The sequence below is a fragment of the Zonotrichia leucophrys genome, chromosome Z (assembly GCF_028769735.1).
Source record: "Zonotrichia leucophrys gambelii isolate GWCS_2022_RI chromosome Z, RI_Zleu_2.0, whole genome shotgun sequence".
In the NCBI taxonomy this organism is placed as follows: Eukaryota; Metazoa; Chordata; class Aves; order Passeriformes; family Passerellidae; genus Zonotrichia; species Zonotrichia leucophrys.
The window spans coordinates 8,533,533-8,555,117 of NC_088200.1; the positions used below are offsets into that span (position 1 = coordinate 8,533,533).

General features: G+C 50.9%; 1 protein-coding gene across 1 annotated transcript in view; it reads left to right on the plus strand.

Moving 5' to 3' along the window:
* CNTFR (ciliary neurotrophic factor receptor) overlaps window positions 1-21,585 on the plus strand; it is a 191,117-nt gene that overhangs the window by 33,514 nt on the left and 136,018 nt on the right. Inside the window, exon 2 of the mRNA XM_064735981.1 lies at window positions 19,708-19,812. Within this exon, the coding sequence (XP_064592051.1) occupies window positions 19,708-19,812 (105 nt within the window). The remainder of the gene's footprint in view (window positions 1-19,707; window positions 19,813-21,585) is intronic.

Sequence of the window (21,585 nt, forward strand, 5' to 3'; positions counted from 1 at the left end):
ATCCTCCTTAATCATACCCCAAGATACTCCTCTAGCAGAGACTTCTTTCCTAAACAGGAGTGACATTGGCCAGGTATAATGCATAACAGCAGCTTCCTTGTGTAGCAAATATGACCCAGAGTGTTAGGAAGAGGGTTTTAGCTCTTCCATGTTGGCTGTCTTGCCTCCCCGGTGAGCACTGAGGCAGAAATATGCTCATTAATAAAAAAATATTGTGCTCTGCCTCTTGGTAGAGACTCTATTTACTTTAGTAAAGGGAAGTTATATTCTCCATCAGTATAAATCAGGAATAGTTGCCAGTGCTGTGTCCCTTGGCAGGCTCATGAGCTCCAGCCAGAGATGAGGAGCAGAGGCACTCGAATAGGGGGCAAATAATAAGCAAATTATAAAGCTTACCATTTATAAGCTTATAAAAAAATAAGCAAAACCAGGTAAAAACTGAAGACAGGTAGGGCATCTCAAGATGAGGGAGACTGCTTGGGAAGAGATAGCCTGGGAAATGCTTAAGTGTCTGTTTAAGCTTAGAGCACTACACCTTACATGTAACCCATGAATTCATTTGGATCTCAGGGCTGATGATCCATACATGGCTCTTGGACATTTTATTTATGTTCTCTGTGCATTTGAAGCCAAAACACCTGGAGTCCCTCTTCATCACTGACCTGTATAAGGTGCAAGGTGGAGATGTCCTTGGGCTCAAAGCCTTGGCTGCATATTCACAGATTCACCTGGATCTTGCCTTCTCTGTTGGAAATGGCTGGATGTGAAGCCTCTGCTGTTCAGCAGAGAGATGCTGCCCATCTCTGTGTGTTGGTTGGTGGCACAGACCAGTTCTGCATCATGGCTGGTGTCAAGGCTGAATGGAAACTCCAGGATGAGAGGGATGGACAGTCAATCTTACACGGGCCCTGATGGCAAGGGTGAGCTAAGTTTATTTCCCTTTTGCCAAAAATTAAGTCCTTCAGCTTGCCAGGTGTACCAGCAGCCCTCAGTTTTGCAGAGCCATCAGTGTCCCTGCTGTTTCCAGCACAGGGTTCCGTGTGGCCCCACTACTGCTCTCCTCTGGACCTGTTCCATATCAGTCTCTCCCTTGCTCCACAGCTGGCATGGCCACTGCCTGGATTTCTCCTTCCCTGCCAAGGTGCTGCCTGCATCTCCCTGTGTGTCAGCAGGCACCTGGATTTCCCTATTCCTTTGAAGGGAAAGGGAACTTGCTTGCCTGGAGCTCCCACTGGATTTAGAGGCAGACTGTGCCCTGGGGAGCTGTAGGATGATCACTTTCCAGTTGCTGTCATGTCAACAGAGGCTTGCTATGGAGCCACAGCTGCTGTGGGACAGGCTCTCTGTCTGCTGGAGGGTTTGTTTTCTCTCACCAGCCTCCTTTGCTGGGTTAAAGCCTTTGACCTGATGAAGTCTGGCAAGCTGGGCTCCTTGTGGAGTGTGATTTGGGAAGGGCATTGCTTAGCATTGACTTGTAGCTGCCCATTGCAAAGTTAGCAGCAGGATTTTTATCTGCTGACAGTATTCCTGGGTTCAGCAGCCTGGCAGGAGGCTGCCTGGACCCAGAGCTGTGGTTATGCAGCAGCTGCAGTGCCTTTTGCAGCACTCTCAGAGCCCTGTGCTACTGCCATTGCTGGAGATGTTGCAGGGGCTGGAAGTGCTTATAGGTGTGGTGGTGTCCAGCTGCCAGGCTGTGTCCTCACTGACTGTCTGTGTCCTGGGCTTTCCCACTACACAGGAGTACAGGCAGGGTTCTGCCTCTCCCTGATACTGCAAGGGCAGAGCATTTTCAGTGTGAACTACTTCTGTGCCTTTCATTCGCTTAGAAATGTCCTAATCTTTATGCTAAAGCACTTCCCTGCTCTCCTCTAGCAGGGCAGGGCCCCGGTGCCCCCACCTGCTGATTTGTCTTCCTTACCTCTCCATCCTTTTAGGCCCCCAGCCCAGCCTAGCAGTGCTCTGGGGAGAAGCATGCTTTGGGGAATGGAAGCTGGGGAAGCAGACAGCAGCAGGATGAGCAGAAAGAGCACCTTGCTGCATCCCAGTCAGCAGTGCCACCTGCGACTGTCATGTCTCCTGCCTGCCAGAAGCTGCCCGTAGATCCCTTCTCCCACAGATGGGCAGGCACGGGGAGCCCATCGAGTGCCTTTTAGCAGGAGGCCAAGGCTGCTTCTGGAAGCTGGGAGGACAATGAAGGCGCTGAAGCAGCCAGAGCACGGCCGGGGGCAGAGGGGGACAGGCAGGCAAGGGGAAGCCATGCAAATGGGGACTTTGATGTGGCTGCAAGGACCGGGGCTGGAGCATTGTTCCTATCACATCACATCAGTTTCACATTCCTCATGCAGGAGTGATCAACGCTTTCAGGGCCAGACAAAAGAGCGGGGAGATGAACAAAAGCGAGAGGGGGGGCTTTACCTACTGCAGAATAGAGGGAGAGGATGAATTGCTCTCTTGGCAAGCCATGGAGATGGGCTGGTGGTTGCTGTGCTTTAGAGCACCAGCTTAAAATTTTTCTCTTTTATTTAGAGGAGGGGAAAAAAAAAGGTAGGAGAAAGGGTTTCCTGTGTGTAAAAGGGGGTATAAATAAGATAGCATGACAAGTATCTGTGGTCCTCTTGCATTCCCTTGCCTGGTCTCCCCAAGTGATGACTCTCATCCTATTGCAGAAGTGCCCTCTTGAGAAGAGCTGGCAAACATGGGTTTGACGCAGACTGCAAGGTGAGAATACTTTCAAGGGAACCTTCTCCCAGAATTAGCAAGGTGAATGGGCTTGGAAGGGCCTGACCACAACCCATGGAAGATGGGGCTCTGCAGACCCAAGAAGGTTGCTGGCATCAGCAAGAGCTGTGTTGGAGGGAGCTGACCATTGTGCCCATCTCTCCTGAGCTGAAGTGTGAGGAGTAGAAGGGTGGAGGAGGTGAGGAAGCGCTTCATCTTTGCAACTGGTCGTTCTGGGGTCCGGCCTGCTGCTGCAGGGAAAACTTGGAAAAGGCCTTTTACTGGGCTGGTTTTTGCTGGAGCTGGAGAGCAGGGATAGAGCCCAAGGCAGAATACAGCACACGTCCACCTGTGCATGTGTTTTTGTGCTGCCATCTCAGCCTTTGCTGCAGCCCCAGTGGCTGAGCCCGGGGTCACTGAATTCTGGCTCTGCTCACTTGTTTTTCCATCCCTGATGTCTCCTGGCTCTTGCCTGTCACTGACTCCTCTCTTCTCTGTGAGCCTCGATCCCCATTCTGCCTTGCCCTCAGCTTCCTGCTTTCTCTGCTGTATGCTGTCATGCCCTTACCTCAGGAAAGAGTGCATTGTACCAAATCTCTATTTCCCCCTTGCCTGTGCTATCTGCAATTCGGATTTTGCCTGTGTTAAGTGGAACTTAATAGCTCCTCAAGGATACTCCAGCCTCTCAGCCTTTCCCAAAAACCTCTCTCCTGTGTGAGCACAAACCTTGAACATTGTCCCCACTGCACAGCCATGCCCTGCTCTCCCAGCCCCATGCACTGCTCTGGCTGCCCCCCCTTAGCCCTGACCCAGAGCCCCCTCCCCTCCCTCAGCTCCGGGCCCCTCTGCCTGAAAGGCTGTCAATCAGGCTGAATTGTCTGGTGGTTTTGTGATGTGGAAAGACTCCCACCAAGGAGTCAAGGGCCAGGCTGAGACCTTTAAACTCGATCCCATTTGTGTCTTAAATCAAACAGGAATCCAGGTCCTGGGATGGAGGGGGAGGTTTAAGGGGTTGCAGGGGCTCAAAAAGCCTCCACTGCCCCCCCTGAGTTTTCCTGTAGTCCTTTCCCCACCTGCACTGTGTGGAGCAGGGAATGTGCCCCTGGCCCTGGCGTTTAGAGCTTTGTTTCTCTCTGTAGTCCTCTGTTCTCGGGGTTGACAGCACTGCTTCCTTTAGCGCTGCCCCTTTGAACCCCTTCTGCCTTGGTGTACATGGCAGAGGTGGCCCTCTGAGCAAGGATTGAGGAATATGCTGGGAAGTGGAGACTTACCTAGGGAAGTTGGGAGCATGTGTAGCTGGGGAGGTGGGCAGAACTCAGCAGCATCTCTGGTCTCACCAGTTTGTGGTGACTGCTGCTGCACGGGAGGATGTGGGTGCAGAGGACAGATCAGTGGCTGATGTCCTGGAGATAGTTACAAGGTTAAAAGTGATGGCTTAGCCTCCTCCCAAGACTCTACAGGTAAGCTTGACCTTACTGGACTGTTGTCATTGCAAAGAGGAGAGTGCCCTGGTTACTGTCCCTGGTGTGCCCGTGGCTCAGTGGTTTGAATCACACAGTGCCTGGTGTTGAAATTCATCTGCTGGTGTCCATAGAGAAGGGATAAAACCAAAATGAGATGGCCCAAATTCCCAATCTATTGCCAGAATAGGGCATCAGGGCAGACAAGGAGTGTTAACCACTCTCTGCTTGTCCTTACTGTGTGTAAAGATAGGCTCAATCTGCAGAAGAAGATCATCTTAAATGGCAGGTTGAAATTTCTGCTTTTTTCTCTAGAAGGGGGTTTGACAGCAGCAGAGCTAGAGCTGCCCTAGGGCTGAGCCCCATTTCATCTCATGGGGTTTGCTGGGGGCCCTTGAACGAGGGCTGCTGCAAAGAGGAGGGAGAGCAGGGCTGGGTGGGCAGCCAGCCACTTTTTCAGCTCAGTTCATGTCTTTCTCTGCCTGATTGTGAGCAAAAGGTTTGCTGTTCGTTTTTTTATTCCAACTTCTTTCCAAAGTCCGCATAGGTCAGAAATTTCATTTTGTCTTCCCCAGGGTAAGTTGCAAATCTCTCTTCCCCTGACAGAGCCGTGTTTTCAGGAGAAGCCTGGAGCTGCCTTAAGACATGTACAAGCTCAGAAATGCAGTGGCTGTGTTTATTTTTTGTGTTCTGGGCAAAGTCAGAGCTGCTGCCGGTGCTAAGTAAATACAGAGCTACCCTCATGAGTGACTGCATTAGCCAGGGCCATACTTGCTGCCTGCATGAATCCAGATGGATCTATCTGGGGACTGGAACAGCAGCTTTCTTGTGACTAGCAGAGGCAGAGCCACTGGCATTTGGATTACCAGCTCTCCTGTGCTTTTAACAGAGTGCCAATGTTTGACAAAACCATTAAGTTAAATTAGGCCCTACGTGTTTCAAGTGGATTCTGAGACTTCTGGCTGACTCATTAGCAGAGCTGTCTCTTCTCCCTTTCGTCTTTCTCTCTCCCTTTTTTTTTTTTTTCCCCCCTCCTCTCCCTCCTCCATTTAATACCCTCTCTGTAGCAGGTTTTACTGCTGACATTTAAAAGCAACATGTGGCGACTCAAGGAGAGACCTGGCATTGGGATGGCGCCGCTGTGAGCCCCGACGTGCCGGGTCCCGCTGTGGTGGGCAGGGAGGATGTTCGGAAGGTGTTTGCTCGAGGCCGGCGCTGGATCCCACAGAGCCTGAGTATGAATCAGCCAGGGATGCTCCCCTCCCTGCAGAGCCCACGGCTGCTCTGCTATTACCCATTGCCAGTGTTATTTATGGCCGGAGTTGCTGCTTTTGCTGGGCCGTTTCCAGAGGGCAGAGAAGGATGCCCTGGGCTCCCCGGGGCTCTCCAGGGATAGCAGGGAGCATCGGTGGGAACGGGGGCAGTGGCGGCACGGTCTGTCCGAGTCACCTTGACTTGCCTCTGGCGAAAGTGAAGTGCTTTAAAGAGGCATAGGGCGATGACCTTGTAAATGGATGCGTGACCCAAGTGCTTCCCCGTGGCGTCGGCTTCTTTGTGTCCCTGATACTGCTCTTCACGCCTGTGGGGAATCACTGAGGCTGGGGGGTGGTTGCTGGGGTCTCATTTGCACAGCTGCGTCGCAACCGTGCAAGCTCCGATAGTCACTGGTGTGAGAAATGCTGTCAGCCCTTCCCTGTCTCTCCAACACAGCTTTTCCTGGGGCAGCAGAGCCCCTGTGGGACCTGGCTCTGGCTCCTGGTGGAGCTGTAGCTGCCCTGCAGGGTATTTTGGGGGTGGAGTGTGAAGAGGCTGAGCACGACAGGGACGCCAGCACCTGCGGCGCTGGGATTTGGAGGGATGGATGAACTCTGCATGAGGACCAGAGGCAGATGCTTCGCCGGAGCTGTGCTGCTGTCTGAGGTGGTGTCAGGAAAGAGGGAGAGCAGTGGCATGCAGCGGTCTTAAAGGACAGGAGGCCAGGGATAGAAAAGCACTCAGTAGTGTTGGAGTGAAGGTTTTCCAAGCAGTAAATGTGCTGAGGGGGATTCGATGGAGCTTGTGCACTAAGGAGTAGATGCAGCAGCTGGATGGTGGAACAAAGCTGGAAAGGGCTTTCTGCTGGTGTCTGGGGTTTTGCAGCACTCTGATGTGCTGCTCTGTAGTCCTGGTGCATGGAAGCGCACTGTGCCAAGTGCTGTACTGGCAGACAACACCCCATATAGAGGCTCCTATTCCTCTGCCTGAAAACTTCAAAATATGAGCTGCAGATGATGTGGGGACTGCAAGCTTTGGAGAATCTGGTGTGCACTGCTGGAACAGCCGTCCCACTGGGCAGGTCACTGCTCTTTGCACTGAAATGCCCTCAAACCCCTCTGCTCCTGCGCACCTCTTGCCCCTGGGTCTTTGCTGCCTTGGCCCCGTGTTTATCAGGTCATTCTGAGATGTGGCCTCTTGACGCACACGCTCTCCCCTCTTGCTGTTCATGTCACAGACTGTCTGGAGAGGAGCCAGGAGCTACACGAGGGGAGCTTTCAGCAGACCAACACAATTTGGTCTTGGGCGTGCAGAGCTGGAGTGTTAAACCACGGAAAGCACGTCTGGGTGAGGCCTTGGGAGAATGTCAGCACTGTGGAAGCTGCTCCCATTGACAGCTGGAACATGGTGCCCGTCACCACATCTCCCTGCTGTGGGCACAGCCCCCACCCCCATCAGTGTCTTGTTTCTCTGGGTGCTCTCTCGTTATTTCCATGTTCATTAATGCTGATACGCTCAATTGCATCAGCTCGTTTTGAGGGACCAAGTGCAATCCTGTGCCTTCATTTGCATCCCCGCTGCCTAGCTGTTGCCCAGGCAATGCCAGGTGCTTTGACATCATTACCCAGCCAACTGGCATCCTCTCTGCCCCATTAACCTTCCTGTAATTGACTTCAAATTGAACGGGGAAGGGAAGGGGAGGGGAGGAGGGAAAACTGTCTTGAAACAGCGACTGTTTGTGCCACCATGGAGCAGGGCTCTTTGCTTTTTGAAGGGAAAACTGTGGCAGTTGTTTACAACTGGATACAACTAGGTTCGGGAGGGGTTTCTTATCTGTTAGGAAGCTGTGCAGTTTGTCTTGGTTTGTAGATTTCCCCACCACCATCTCCTGGGGAAATGAGATGTCAAAACTCCTTGGGGTGGTTTTGGGCAGGGGAGCTCAGAGGGTTTGTGGAGAAGAATGATGTTGGAGATGGTGGGAGCAGTGGATCTGTGCAGCCCGGGGAGAGAAGGTGAAGCAGGATGTTGAGGGGCATCATGACAATCTCAAACTCCTTGATGGGTAGGGAGAGGCAGGAGATGGAGGGGTCTTTGTAAGCACCAAGGGGCAGGGCACACACCACAGCCCAGTTTGGGGTCAGCCAGTCAGGGATTGAGAATTATCATGTCCCTATGTCAAACACTGCAACAGGAGTAGGAGATGGGCAAAAGTCCCATCTTTGAGATGCTCAGCCCTGACCTGCAGAGCCTCTGTACCTGAGACGCCCGATCCTGTGCCCTCTGTATAGCATTGAGTTGAGATCTGAGTCAGGCTGCAATATTCTATAGCTCAGATCCTAAATCCATTCTGGTAACTACAAATACTCCTTTTTTTTTTTTTTTCTTAAGTCTAAAACTTAAGTGTTGAAATAGTATAAAACTTCTCTGGAGCTGTTCCCTTTTAAAGGTAGACCTTGCTTTTTGTGTCATTTTTGTTTTGCTCCCTTTTGAGCCAAAGTCACCCAAACAGATGCTTCACTACAGATTCTCTACCACTGAACTGGCATCTTCTATCAACTTGAGTCAATTTTATTTATTCACCTTCTGCTTGCACAGCACTGCAGCCGCCAAGTCTTCCTGTGTTTGCTCATGACTTGTGCTGGATGTAATTCGTTAGGCTTAATTGAGCTGCCAGAGGAGAAGGGCAGTGCAAGAGTGGATGGATGGAACCCTTGGCATCAGCTGCTCGAGTGCCAAACCCAGCAGAACTGCTCCAGCAGAGCCCCTGGATAAGGCAGGTCTGTCCAAAGTGGGCAATTACTGAGCTTCTCTTGCAAGAGAATGTCCCATGTGTTTCAAAACTGGAGCAAAGGGGTGAAATACTTTAGAACTTTACTGCCTCTTATTCATTATTTACTAATATTATTATTTTATTACTTATTACCTGTTACCTATTAAGAGAGGAGGTAATTCTGCACTGTGTCCTTAGCTTTTCAGAAGGCAGAGCTGAGGAACTTTTGGCAGGAGGGATAAGACCTAGGATTTCAGATGGGGTGATCCTTCCTGCCTGGCATGGGCTGTTTCTTGCATGGCTTCATCTCCTTATTCTCTGCAAGATGCAGAAGTCCACACAGGACCAGAAAAACCTGGGGCTTTTTGTGCAGACCTTGAATTGCTGCTGGGCTGTGGTGACAGGAAAACTACTCATCCCCTCTAAGAGAGGAAATCTTTATTTGGGGCGAGCCTTGGGGCTGTCACTCCTGTGCTGTGTGATAGAAAAAGTCTGATGGGGGCAATTACTGGTGCTTGTGGATGGTGGTCTGGGGTCTGACTCTCATCTGGGAGAGGATGTTCAAACCTTTGGTGGTCACAGTGCTTGGAGGCAGGTCAGGGATGCAGGGAGTGCAGCATAAGGGATCTCTGGGCTGAGGCAAGCAGCTCAAGCTGGAGGTGGTGTGACTGTGCCCTCAGCAGCTCTCTTGGGCAGCTCAGGCCCCTCATATTGCACTTGCAGTCAGTGAACCATGATGTGAGGGGCACAGCTCTGCCTCTGTTTCCCCTAGAGCTAACAGAGCTTGGTATCAATTAGCAGCTTAATTTGTAATTAATAACTTGCTGTCTCTTTTCTAAATGGCTTTCAGAGGGGGCTGATACAGGAAGGTCACCCAGCCTGCAACATGCTGTCATCAACTGCCAAGGAGCTTCCTGAAAATTTGGGGGGTGGGTTTGGACATGGGTGTTGTTAGGGACCAGGGAAACAGCCCTGGCAGGGGATTGATGTTGGGGAAGATGAAACAGGAAAGCCTTATAAATATGACTGTCTGGCAAAAAATTTTGAAAATATAGGAACTATAAGCAAGATTGAAATGAAAGCAAGCTTTGAGATCCCTTAGTTACTGAACAACTGGAAAACAATGGTGTGGCTGGCTGAAGGTAATCCCCTTTTGATGAAACAACACCCTCTGCTTACAGACAGGTCCAAGGGTCAGAGCAGACCCTGCCAGCTTGGCAGAAGGGGTCCAAAGAAGAGTTTTTAGGGTTTAAAATGCAACACAGTATGGTAATGTAATGATTCTTATAAGCTGTATGTAAATGCTATAGGATTTGTATATTGTACTACATTAGTTAGTGAGAATTAGAATATTCAACACAGAAGATTTATTATATTGTAGCAAGAACCTCACTCTCTTGCCCTTTTTACTCCTCTTACGCTCTTGCTGTCTTACCCCTTTTACTCTCTTAATCTTTTTCTCTCAGGCTGCTCTGAGCTGTGGCTGGCAGCTCTCAGCAGGGCCCTGCACCCAGGCCCTCTGCAATAAACTGCAAGTTCAGACCTGGCTGCAGAGATCTCTGGTCTGTCCCGACCATCCTGTCCTACTCCCTGACGCTCCTACAGATTGGGATGCAGGCTGTCCTGGAGATGAGTCTGAGACCTCAGAACACCAATGCTTTTCTGTATTTGCATCTATGAGTGCTGGCTGATAACCCTGGGGTGAATGTTGATCCCTGAACAGGGCTCAGTCCAGGCACTTCCACCCTTGCAGTCCTTCAGTGGCAGCCAGCTCAGCAGTGCTGGGGGCTGCCCGTGTGTCTGGCGGGTGCTGCGAGGGGCTGGCAGGGCCATCCATCCCTTCCCCCTGCGAGTGGGAGCTCCTCCAGCAGCACAGGCTGCCTGTGCCCCAGTCCAGCTCGGGATCTGCCTTTCTGAGCCTGACATATGCCATCTTCCTTGCAGCTCTTTGTGGGTTTCCCTTCCTGTCCATATGGATGGTTGCTTTGCTGGCTGTCCCATCCTGTGGCGGTGTGAGGGGACTCCAGCCTGCAGGGTGCCCTCTGCAAAGGTCCCTGCTGTGTAGAAATTGGAGCTGCTTGCCAAAAGTGGCAGTGAGTGAAGAGACAACAGAGATATAATCAACCCAGGGCCTCCCAGCAGAATGAACTTGCCCTTCCTTGTGCCCTGGGGAGATCTGCTAGCTTTAACAGTGTAATATGTTTCTCTCCAAGTAGTCTTCCTGGTACTGTCCTACAAGAAAGAGCTGGATATAACAATGATGCCGTTCCTTCCCAATCCCCATTCTGCTCCATCCTTCTCTGGCATGCATGCTCCATGTAAGTGGCACAGAGGACTCCTGCCTTTGTGTCTTGCTCCCATCTGTCCCTCCCACTTTTTTTGGAGCCTGTACTCATTTTAGGACAGAAGTGCTGTCTTCCTTTTTCTTTAGTGATTATTCCTGAATGATCAGGAATAATCAATCATTTTGATTGAGAAATCAAAAAAAGTGTCTGTGTACAGGGAGAAAAAAAATAATTTCTGTGCTTCACCTGGCAGAGGAGAGATGGCACAGAAAATGCAGAGAGGATGTGTGCAGCTATGGGAACTGCTGGAAAATGATGGCAGGATGTCAGCACTGGGGGATGCTCTGCATGTCCCAGGTGGAGTGGGAGACAGGATGTCTGAGGGATAGATGTTCTTCTGTCACTCCAGCCTAGCCTTCCTTGTGTGAGTGATGTAACTGGGTTTAAGTTGTTTGTGTTTTTCCATTCCAAGGCTTTTCAGTGCCCAGCTGTTTGAGCCAAGTGTTCCCTTAGCATTTGAGGCTCTCTGTGCAGGGAGAGATTTGCATCTGAGTTGTTTGGCATTCATTCACTGTCCAGTGGGTCTCCTGTCTGGAAAGGTCTGCAGTCGGGTCAGAAGCTGAGTTAATTTGCACTGGAAGGCAGGCATACTTCGTTTTGCATGCTGGTTTCTTCCAGAAATCCCATTTGAGGTATTTGTTCTCTTATTGAAGCTGTGTTAGGAGCCATGGCAGCCTCCCTGCAAGGCTGGAAAAGAGACAGCTAGCCTGAAAGGTGCAAATTAAACCTGTGCTCAGATAAAAACCGCTATTGCACTGTTAATGTGAGCCTTTTTACAGAGTTTTGGGGCTTTTTGCTTCCAGCTGAGGAAGAAATACTTAGCAAGAGTCCTGTGGGAAGGAAAGCAGGCTCCAGAGTTCAGTTTGCAGCTACATTGGATTAAATACTTTGAAAATTTGGGGGAAAAGTGCCAGAGGGTCTTTAACTCTCATTTGGATCAGCTCATGGAATGATGAGACAGGGCAGGCATTTTGGCACAGCCTGCCTGTGAGGAAGGAGACTTGGGAAGAGCAGCTGTGTGGGGCTGTGGTGCTGCTGAGGATGGGGAATGTGGCCACTGCTCAAACACAGGAGGTGTTTGGTTCGAATTTGATTATGCAAAACCTTTGCTCTTCCCTGCCTGGGTGCCAGACTTGGCATCTGTGTGGTCATCTCCTCTGTTTCCCCAGGAATATGTCCTTCAGGGATTGCTCCAGAGCCCACCTCCAGCTCCCAGCAGTGTGTGTTTGCACCCCGGGTGGTTGTCATCACTGACAGCCCAAGGGCCATCAGATACCCCAAAATCATGTGTGTGGGGAGGACAGATCCAGCTGCAAGTCTGCAGGGGATCAAAACCAGGAGAGGCCATAAACCTCTTTGCTGTTAAGAGGCTCTGGGTGACTTGTTACACCTCTGTGTGTTGGAGACACTGTTTGCACAGTCCCCAGCTCATCCCAGCCTGGGGGTGCTCCTGAGGCCTCAAATACACCTTTTTCGTGCCCTGCAGCAAGATTGTCAGGGCTTTGACAGGTAAAAAGTGATCCCTACTGAGTGGTATCAGCACTTGAGCTTTCCTTCACCTCCACTTGCACCCTGCCCAGCCCAGGAGAGAGCTGGGGGAGACACCCATCAGTGATGCCAAAGCTGTGCCATCAGTGGAGGGTCTGGTGCCAGTGGAGAGCCAGCTGTGGGCTGCAAAGGGTTAAAGAGACATTGACAGTAAACAGAAAGAGAGGACAAAGCAAGTCTGCTGTAATTATGTAGCATTTATTATTAATACGCTGGAATTGCTGGAAGCAGGCTCTGTAATGTGAATACTGATACAGAGGTTCAGAAGACAATTTAGCTCATCTGTCTGTTTATTAGTTCCCTCAGCTCCGGCAGGCAGTGAACTAAAGCCTTGTTTGCCACTGCCTTGTTGCTGTCCCTCCCTCTGCCCTGAACTCTTCACTGTTGCCATAAAGAAACCTGGTTCTGTTCATCCTCTAGCCGGGCACTGCAGCAATGTGTGGCATGATCCTGGATAGCCAAGCAAGGCTTTAATCCTTGACCTGAGCCTGCCTGTTTGCCAGGCAGGGCCCAAAGCCTGGCACTGGGCTGGGCAGGGCCTTTGCCTTTCTGAGAGCAGCACAGCCCCAGCTGAGGCTGGAGTGGGATGTCCCAGCTCCCAGGGCAGAGGGCTGCAAATCCTAGGGGAAGCAGCAAGTCCACATGGCAAGGGCTGCTGCAGGTTGGGCCCCACAGCTCCTCATCGGGCTGGATGAAGGGAGAGGACAGAAGAGGTTTAGGAAGCTGGGAAGTAATTGGGAAGCTGTCTAGGAAATAATTAAAGGCTGGTGGGGTGGAGAGAGCACAAAGAAGTTAAACCATCTGTCAGGGGTTTCAACAAGTTTCCTTTTCCTTCTGTGGCTTGATAGGATTTGTCATTCTCACTTCTGTCCAAGTTTCTGAGCTTCAGCCTGGGTTTTTCTTGCATATCCTGAGCATATAGGACATCCATTCCCTTATGTATTATACAGTAGTTTAAAGAGGATTAAGACAATAGCTAATCTAAATGATGAATGATGTAGATTGCTCAGCCTCTGAGCCACCGTGGTTTTTCTTGCACACAGATTAGTCAGCTCAGTAGCTAAATATTGGGGCAAACAGTACAAATCCATACGCATAAGCCTCCCTGGCTTGAATAGGATAGAAGGATTTAGAAATGGGCTCCGACACCGCTCTGCGTCTTGTCACGGCGTCTGCGGCCGCCTCGCTGACACGACGGATGGGGAAGGCGGCTGCTGCACAGCCCAGGTGGCCGAGGAAATACAGCATCCAGTGCTGCTGGGTCGATGCTGCCATCAGATACAGATGGTGGCAGGAGAGGGAAGGGATCGATGCTGCTCACCTCCCTGCTGCTGGAGCCAGCTGTGTGCCGGCTTGAGCCCAGGGATGTTGATCCTGCCTCCGAGAGAGCAGAGGGATAACACAGGCTGGTGGGGTTTTACTGGCCTGAAAAGACTGGTGTGGCTGGTATCTGCCCTCTATTCCAGCATCAGTGCCAGGGTGGGCAGGGATAGAGGGCAGGTACCAGCCACACCAGCCTACAACCCCCAGGGAGTGTGACCTGTAGGAGAGAGTTTGTACTAGCACTGGACTCACAGCAGGTTTTTCTTAAGCTCTGAAGCAGAAGGATTTAAATCTTTTATTTATATGTCTGGTCGAGCCTGTCAGAGTTGTGTCAAATATTTTTGACAAGCAAAAATGCCATTTGTTTCAGCTTAATGAAAAATGATTTTTATTTTCTCCCCCCCTCCAGGAACTAAAGGAATTGTAGTTTCAATTGCAGACCCAAAAGCTCCTCAGGAAAAAAAAACAACACATCACGAAACAATACCTAAAACCTGATTGTTGTGAGAGTTGGCTGTTAAAAGAGGCTCTGGGCTGATGTTTTGGGTCTGTGTAAAATGAGGGTCTGGAGAGCATTCAATCATATGGTATCTCCTTTTATGAAGCTTTCTGGGCATATTATTCTAATGACGTTTAATGGCACTGATTTCTTCTTCTTAACCAAGTGGGTCTTTTCCCAGTCCCACATCATTTTAATTTGTTCTCCTTCTGAGAAGCATGAGAGCTGGGACTGGCTTGACTTGGCACAGAGGAGGAGCTGTGTTGGTGGTTGTCTCATCCCTCCTGGTGGGGATGCATCTGGCTGTCTAAGGCTGAGGGTTGCGTGGAGGCAAAGCTTGCATCAGGACCAGCACTTGTCAGAAGACCTGTTCTCGAATGTTCTCTGTTCCTCTGGAAATAATTTGTTTTCTGTTGTTTAATAGGGAACAGTGTGGACAATATGTTTTGGCCAATACAGTGTGCCTAGCCCAAGGTCTTGTAGCTAAGCAAGCCCTGCCTCCTCCTTCCTCCCAGGCTGAAAATCCTTGGTGTGCTTGGAATGCCATGATGCAGAAGATGCTTTGTTCCCCTTCCCATGTGCCTCTGTTACCTCTGTGTGAGGACCAGAACTGTGTGTGGTGACCAAGTGATAGTCACACAGTGGACTTGTGCAGTGGCCACACGGCCTGGCTGGGGGCAGAGGAGTGCTGGACCCTGTGGGATAGGCCATCTCCGCCTCAGGACTTGGGTACAAGCCCTGCTCAGGGATGCAGGATGGATCTATGTCTGGATTTTACCTAGTCTCCTCATTGAGTGAGATCTGGGTTGAGATTCAGTCTGGGTCACAGCTGGCTGTGGAGAAGGTCTGGTTGCCACAGCAGGAACTGCACACAGATCCCTTCAGCTGGCTGGGTGGTGTGGCCAGACACACAGATACTGCAGGCTTGGGGAAAAGATAGTATGCCCCCCACACGCTCTTTCCTCTTCCAGAGTTTAAGGCAAGGCTTGCTTTGCCTATGCCCCCATCTTTGGGGACAGATCTCCTTTCTCCATAACCTAGCCCAGTGCTTGGTAAGAGAGGCCCTTTCTTGGGTGCCAGCTGGGAGGAGGGTAGGGCAGTGGGGCAAGCTGACAAACACTCTCTGCTCATCCTGAGCTGTTTGTCTGTGCATCCTGACTCAGGATCAAGCTGTCACAGCCCCGTCCCCTGCCTTGTGTTGCTTCCCCTGGGAGCTGTCAGGAGGCTGCTGGAGCCATGCGGTAACATGGGTCTCGGGGAGGCAAGCAAGGTCAGATGTCTGCTCAGAAATGAGATTGGCAATGATGCCACCGGTGCTGACAAATGGCCTGTCATTAATCTCTGACTCATGGCAGCGGAGAGGGCAGCAGTGGAAGAAACCCATGAGGTCACTGGCAGCCTCTCTCCCACGGGACCTGCACACAACTTCGACCCTAAACCTTTCTGCAAGGGGTGAGCTCTTCCCTGGGATGGGAGGGGGTTCTTTTGCTACACACCTGCCCTGAGTTTTTGTGTTTGTGTGCAAGTGCGGGCACAACTCCAGACGAGCTGCTGTCAAGGCCCTAAGCACCTGGGAACTGGTACAATCATACAGTCCCTCTGGAACTGGATTTTGGCTTGTGGCATAGCTCTGGCTCAGCACTGCTGCACGCAGGATGAAGGTTGAAACAAAGCTTGTGTTTTCAGTGGGTTGCAATACCGTTGTGAGACACGAGGTGCTGTGCTGCTGGGAGAGGCTGCAGGGAGCTGGAGGAGACAGACTGGGATGCTCAAACCCTGGCTGTGCTCCCTCATGCTGGGGCATTGCCAGGGCTGAGTCTGCAGGGTGCTCAGCCCTCTTTCACAGGAGGCTTTCCTCCTCTCCTGCTCTTTGAGTCTCTTCTCATGCTTTTTATAGAAAAGGGATGTTTCCTCAGTTGCAAAATACTCCTTGGAGGTGATAGCCAAACAGACAGGACTTTCTGTGGTAGTAGATCCTGATGGAGATGCTGCACTCCCTGCTCAGCCATGCTGGTGAGCTGCACAGGGCTGAGCTGCCTTTTAGGGCAGCTGTTGGTGCTACAAGTACAACCTTTGCCCACGAGCAGGGAAGAGGTGACTCTGGGTTATTTGGGGGTTGCTTCAGTCTCTTTTAGGACGTAACGAGAGATGGTTAATCCACCTCAACTCACTCCAGATGCTTGAACCTCTCAGCATGCCCTGGGGAGTGGATGGGCAGCAGAAGGCAGAAGCTGCAGCGTGGGATTGGGATTGGGATTTCTGTGCCTGGAAGGGCAGGGAAGAGAGGTGCACTGATAGTGATGAGGAGGTGCTGATTTTGGAGAGTGAGGGCTGCTACCACCCCAGGCTGCTGAAGCAGTGGCAGAGCCTGAGCTGTGCCTCCAGGACCTTCCCTCTCTGCCTCGGCTGAGCTACGATTTAATTTTTCACTTTTCTTCCATCCCCTCTTAACTGGAAGAAGTCCTAAATAAAGTTGCTGTCACTTTTATTTATGGGCACAGAGGAAGACACGGACAAAAAGCCTGTGTGCTCCTGACAGCTACAAAGCATCCGGCTGTTTTTCCTCGCTCGCCTTGGCGAGGCAATCGATCTGGGCACAGGCAAGCACCCTCCCTGCATGCATTGGGCTCCCACGTGCCCCTGCCCAGGGCACCCATGAGGATGGATGGGAGGGGGCTCTGCATCCTGGGTCCTGGCCCTCAGCTGCTGCAAAGCCAGGCTTGTCTGGGAATACCTGTCCTAAAATCCTGGACCCATAAAAATACAGATGCATGAACACGCCTGCCTTAAGAATCCATCACAGGCTTCTTGTCTCCATCTTGATTGGTTCCAGTGAGGTCAACTTTTTTTAATAACTCCTGGACTTCAGCAGGGAAAACTATTTCCTTCAGGAAATAATATAATTAAGGCTGCCTGACACTTCTGATTATAAGCCCCTGTCTTCAGTTGCTTGAAACTACGCCAGCCTTTAACCATTTGGACTGAAACTTCACATGTCTCTGCCTCCGGCTGAATTTTTTTTGGAAAATTTTAGCAAAGAGAGTTTTAAGCTGCTCTCAGAACAGAGTGGGGGTGGGGGGGGAGGCATTAGTTTATCCACAGTTAAAAATAAAAAAAAAAAAAAAAGAAGCAGAAAAATTCTTGCATTTGTGCTGAAGGAATTCCAGTATCTTTATGCTGTGAGTCTGAGCCTGACAGTTTTTGGGAAGGTTTTGAGCCAGGCATCAGGGTTCTGCTCGTTGCTGACGGCACAGGAATCCGCCTTCCCCGCGCCAAGTGGCGAGGCTGTGAATCGCGGGCTGTGCGGCTGTGTCACACACACGATGTGCGGGGCTGTCCCCGCAGCAGGAGCTGCCCTGCAAAACCTGTGCCTCGCTGCTGGGAAATGCTGGGCCCCTTCTGCTGGTGCAAGTAAAATTTGTGGATCCCTGACCAGCTTGTGCTGGACAGAAAGATTTTTGGCAAATGATGTGTGTTTGGAGTTTTAATTTTTTTTTTCCATTAAGCAAGTGGTTGAGTTATCCATGAGCCCTCGCTGTGCCATGCGGATGCATCATGTGGGACATGCAGCATGCTATGAGTGCTGGGCTTCCTCCAGCAAGGAAGCAATTTTGCAAGGACCTGTTTAAAAAGTTAGTGCTTTTGCAGGCAGGTTTCTCTTAAGCCAGCTTGTTGCTACAGAAATGGCCAAAGCAGGAGAATTTCAGTGAGGCAGCCCTATAAAACAGGTGTCATGCTGATGATGTGCCATGACCATGGCATTGCTGATGTCTTGGTGATGCAGGGTGAGCTCAGCACTGATGCAAGCCCTCCTGCAGAGACCTCACCCAGGATTTGTCCCTGCTGTGTGGCTAATGATATTTGCTCCTTATGTGAGCCCACCTGAGCTGTGACCAAGGCTGTCCCATTATTATGGGGAAGCACAGCTCACAGATCTTCCCTCTGGCTCAGCAGTAACTCATGCCCCAAGTCAGGTCCTTCAGCTGGTGACCTCTTTTGGACATTTTGAGTTCCTCCAAAATCCAGTTTGACCTCAATTTGACGCCCTTACAAAAGCAAGTCATGCCTTGATTTCCATGTGGAGAGCTGGGCTGCTGGATCTGTGACTGGGCTGGCTCATATGGCTCACTGCAGGGCACAGAGGTGGCAGAGAGTGTCAGTCCTTTCCACAGGTTCCAGAGATGTCTCTCAGAAAAGGCAATGGGATTTTGCACTTTGCACCCACAATAATGCACTGTCTCCCTGAGGGTACTCACTGCTAAGCGCAGTCTCTCTCCTCAGGTCCCTGCCAAGCTGGAATTAGAGCCTAGGAGGGTCTCTGGCAGGTAATGATAAATGAGCCTCATCTCTCCTGTTCCGCTTCATCTGTGGGTAGGGAAAAAACCCAACACTCCCAACCAAAACTGCTTCCACAGAATAACCAAAGAGTTACATTTGCATTGCAGAGAGGAGGCTTGGTGGGGAGCAGCCCCCTCCCCTACTTGCCAGTCATTCCTCAGCTCTGGGGCGCCTGGCAGAGCAGGTTTTGAATGATGGGGCATTGTGGGTGCTGAGCTTGGGGCAGCTGGAGTTAAATTTCTTGGTGGCTGACACCTGACAAGTGTGATAAATTGCGGCACACCGTAGCTGCCGGCATGACAAACAGTCAGCTCCCCTCCTTGTAAACTCTGGGAAAATTTTGTAATTATTTCCAAGCACTTTGCAAATGAGGGTTTCGCCATCAGGCGCCCAGTGTAGTTTCAGGGGGTGGTCATTTATTTATTTAGGTTTTGTAGGCAGGCAGGAGGTGGAGGGGGGTTTGTAGTTTGGGTTTCTGCAGCATCTTCCCATTGGCTTGTCCAGGCTTTGCATGAGATCCTGCGAGGAACTCTGGCAAAGCTCATCAGCTGAGGGTTGGGTGCTAATTAAAGCCTGTGGTGTTCCAAGCTTGGAGTCACTGTCACCCTTGGGAAAGAATCTCTGCAGGAGTGAGTCCCAGACTTTTCTCTTGCCAGTGGGTTTTGGCTCCTATTTTTCATTTTTAATAATGCAGAGCCACAAGATTTGTTTTTTTTTTTTTTTTTTTTTTTTCTCTTCAAACCATTTAAAAAGAAGTAGGGGGAGCAACACAATCTCAGCCACAAGAGCTGGATAATGAGCACAGATCTTGACTGATAATTTGTTTGTCTAACACAAGAAGCATATTTCCTGCTCTAAGGGAGGGCACCGCTGGTTACACCAGTGCCTCTGACTCCATCTCACCACACAGCATGTCAGACCTAGCACAGAAAGTCCTCCTCCCATTTCCAGTCCTTGGTGTCTGTGCTGCAAAGCCGTACAGGCATGTTTTCCTCTCCACACCCCAGGGTTCAGTGGGACTGGCCTCTCCCTGCACTGTCTAACACGTGTGTGAGGCTTTTCAGGATTAGGGCTCAGGCAGCACAAGACCTCATGGGCGAATGGCTCAGTGCTGGGCTGGCAGTGTGGTGCTGCTGTGCTGCTCTGTCTGGGGAGCATTGCTGTCTGTCTTTAAAGAAGATCAGAGATGCCCCACGCTGCAGGGGTCTTTTTTCCCCTCTCCCATTTCATGTCTCTGAATCGAAATAATTAAGCAAATACGTACTTTGGGGCTGGACTGTGACGCTCTTGTGGGAGGGCTCTCATTCTAACCATGTTCATGTTTGCACCGGTTACCCCCAGCTGTCAGGGCTGGGAAACAGATGCCCCCCTCCTTGGTTCTTTGCTGAACCTGAAGCAATGGCAGAGTTTCACCTGGTGACCTGACAGGTTGTCTCTTCTGTTTTGTTGAAGAAAATCCCAGATCTGAGAAGCGAGGGTCGGACGAGCAGCCAGGAGAATCGCCCAGACGTTTATGAGAAGTTGGGGACGCCCCAAGGACTCTGGACTGGTGGAGAGGTAAGAGGTGGGTTAAAAACCTTGCTCACCCAGCTTGTCCTGAGTTGGTGTGCCTTGTGGGAGTGCAGGACATGTGTCTTCTGGTGAGGATGGTGGTGTTTATTAAAGTGTGGCAAAAGGCTGCTCCTCGCTCTGTTGTGTGAGCAACCTTTTAGCTGCTGTGCAAAGAGGGCAGATGCTGAGAGTGGTTATTTAGCATGTGGAGGGGCAAGTATGGATGAACAGCCTGGAAAATCCCATGTTATGGTCTGCCCATGGACAACTTCTACAAAAAGAGCTCTCCCACTTGAAAGCCCTTGGACAGCTCAGAGGTGCACAGTCCAACCACAGTGGCAGAGGTCCCGTGCTGTGGCTGAACCACTGGAGCAGGTAAGTGTCACCCAGCCCAGCTGTGTGGCGGAAGGTGAGGTGCCACCTCCTGCAGACAAGCACAGCTTTAAGCTCTCAGATCTACTGGGTGGTTTGTTTTTGCTTTCCTGCCCTGGCAAGCTGCAGCATCAGGGATGAGATGGATGGGCTTTGCTTGGAAAGGAAAGCATCCCCTTAGGAGACCATCACCACCAGCAGCCATGGGCTAGAGGCTGCCCCACCTCTGAGGCCTGCTACATGGGTTCTCAGTATGGGGCTGTGGTAACACACTGCTGTTTGAGGAGGGCTTTGGGATCATGTTCTTTGAGCCATGGTGGAGAAGGGAAGGAGCCTGGAGATGGAGCTGCCCCACCTGGGGATGCAAACCCTGCAGAGCTGTGCTGGGGAAGCCTGGTGCTTGGTGGTGTTGTGCCTGGGAAAGGAAAATGATGAATTAAAATTTAACAAGTCTCTAAATGCCAGACAAGGACGTCTTAAGTGGGAATTGTCACCGTTTGACTATTGCAGCCTCTCACTTAGCTAAAACTGCATGGCTTTAATTATGTTGATCCTAGAAAGCAGTCGCCTACACTGAAGAGGAGAAACTTTTGACCAGAATAGCATGAATAATGAATTTTCCCGGTGCCCCTTCCCTGCCCTCTACCCCTGCATCATGCTTCCCAGAATTGTTTTGCAGCCCCTTTAACCCTGGATAAGCAGAGTCCTTTATCCTTTGAGCCACAAGCAAGGACAGAAATGCTCCCTATGTGCACGCTTGATTGTTTGCCCTGGAGTTAAAAGGTCAAGACTAAGGATCCCAGGGGTGGGCAACACCTGATGGAGCCACAATGGTCAGTGGGCTGAGGTCTGGGCGTGCAGAGGTGCTCTGCAGCAGCAAAACCCTGCCCTTGGCGTTGCTCCTTGGTGGCATCTGTGGAGCAGCATGGAACAAGGACTCCTTCCCTCCCCATCCTCGAGGTGGATCAGCCCACCCACGGGACTCCTTGCAGCTCTGCAAATAGAGCAGCTCGAGCAGGATACGTCGCTAATAATACCAATTACTGTTACATGCTGGCTACAAGGTACACTGGCAGTAATGGGATCCTGGGGGGATGAAATGAAAGCGATATAATATGGTGAGATAAATTAGCGTTGTAAAATTAGCCATGGGTCTAGTCAGGGATCTGACAAATGTGTCGCAGCTTTGGTACAAGCTCCGAGCACTGCTGAATTGGATTTAGTGGCCCAGAGCAGAGCAGATGGGAGCAAGGGGAAAAAGAGTTTGAGGGGTCTCCATGCACACATGCTACCAGTTAATGCTGCTTGTTTCTTCCTTGAATTCGTGCAGTGATACGTCCCCTGACGCCTGCTTGTGCATGGCAGCAGATGAGTAAGAGCCCAGCCCAGATGATGTGCTGCTAGAGG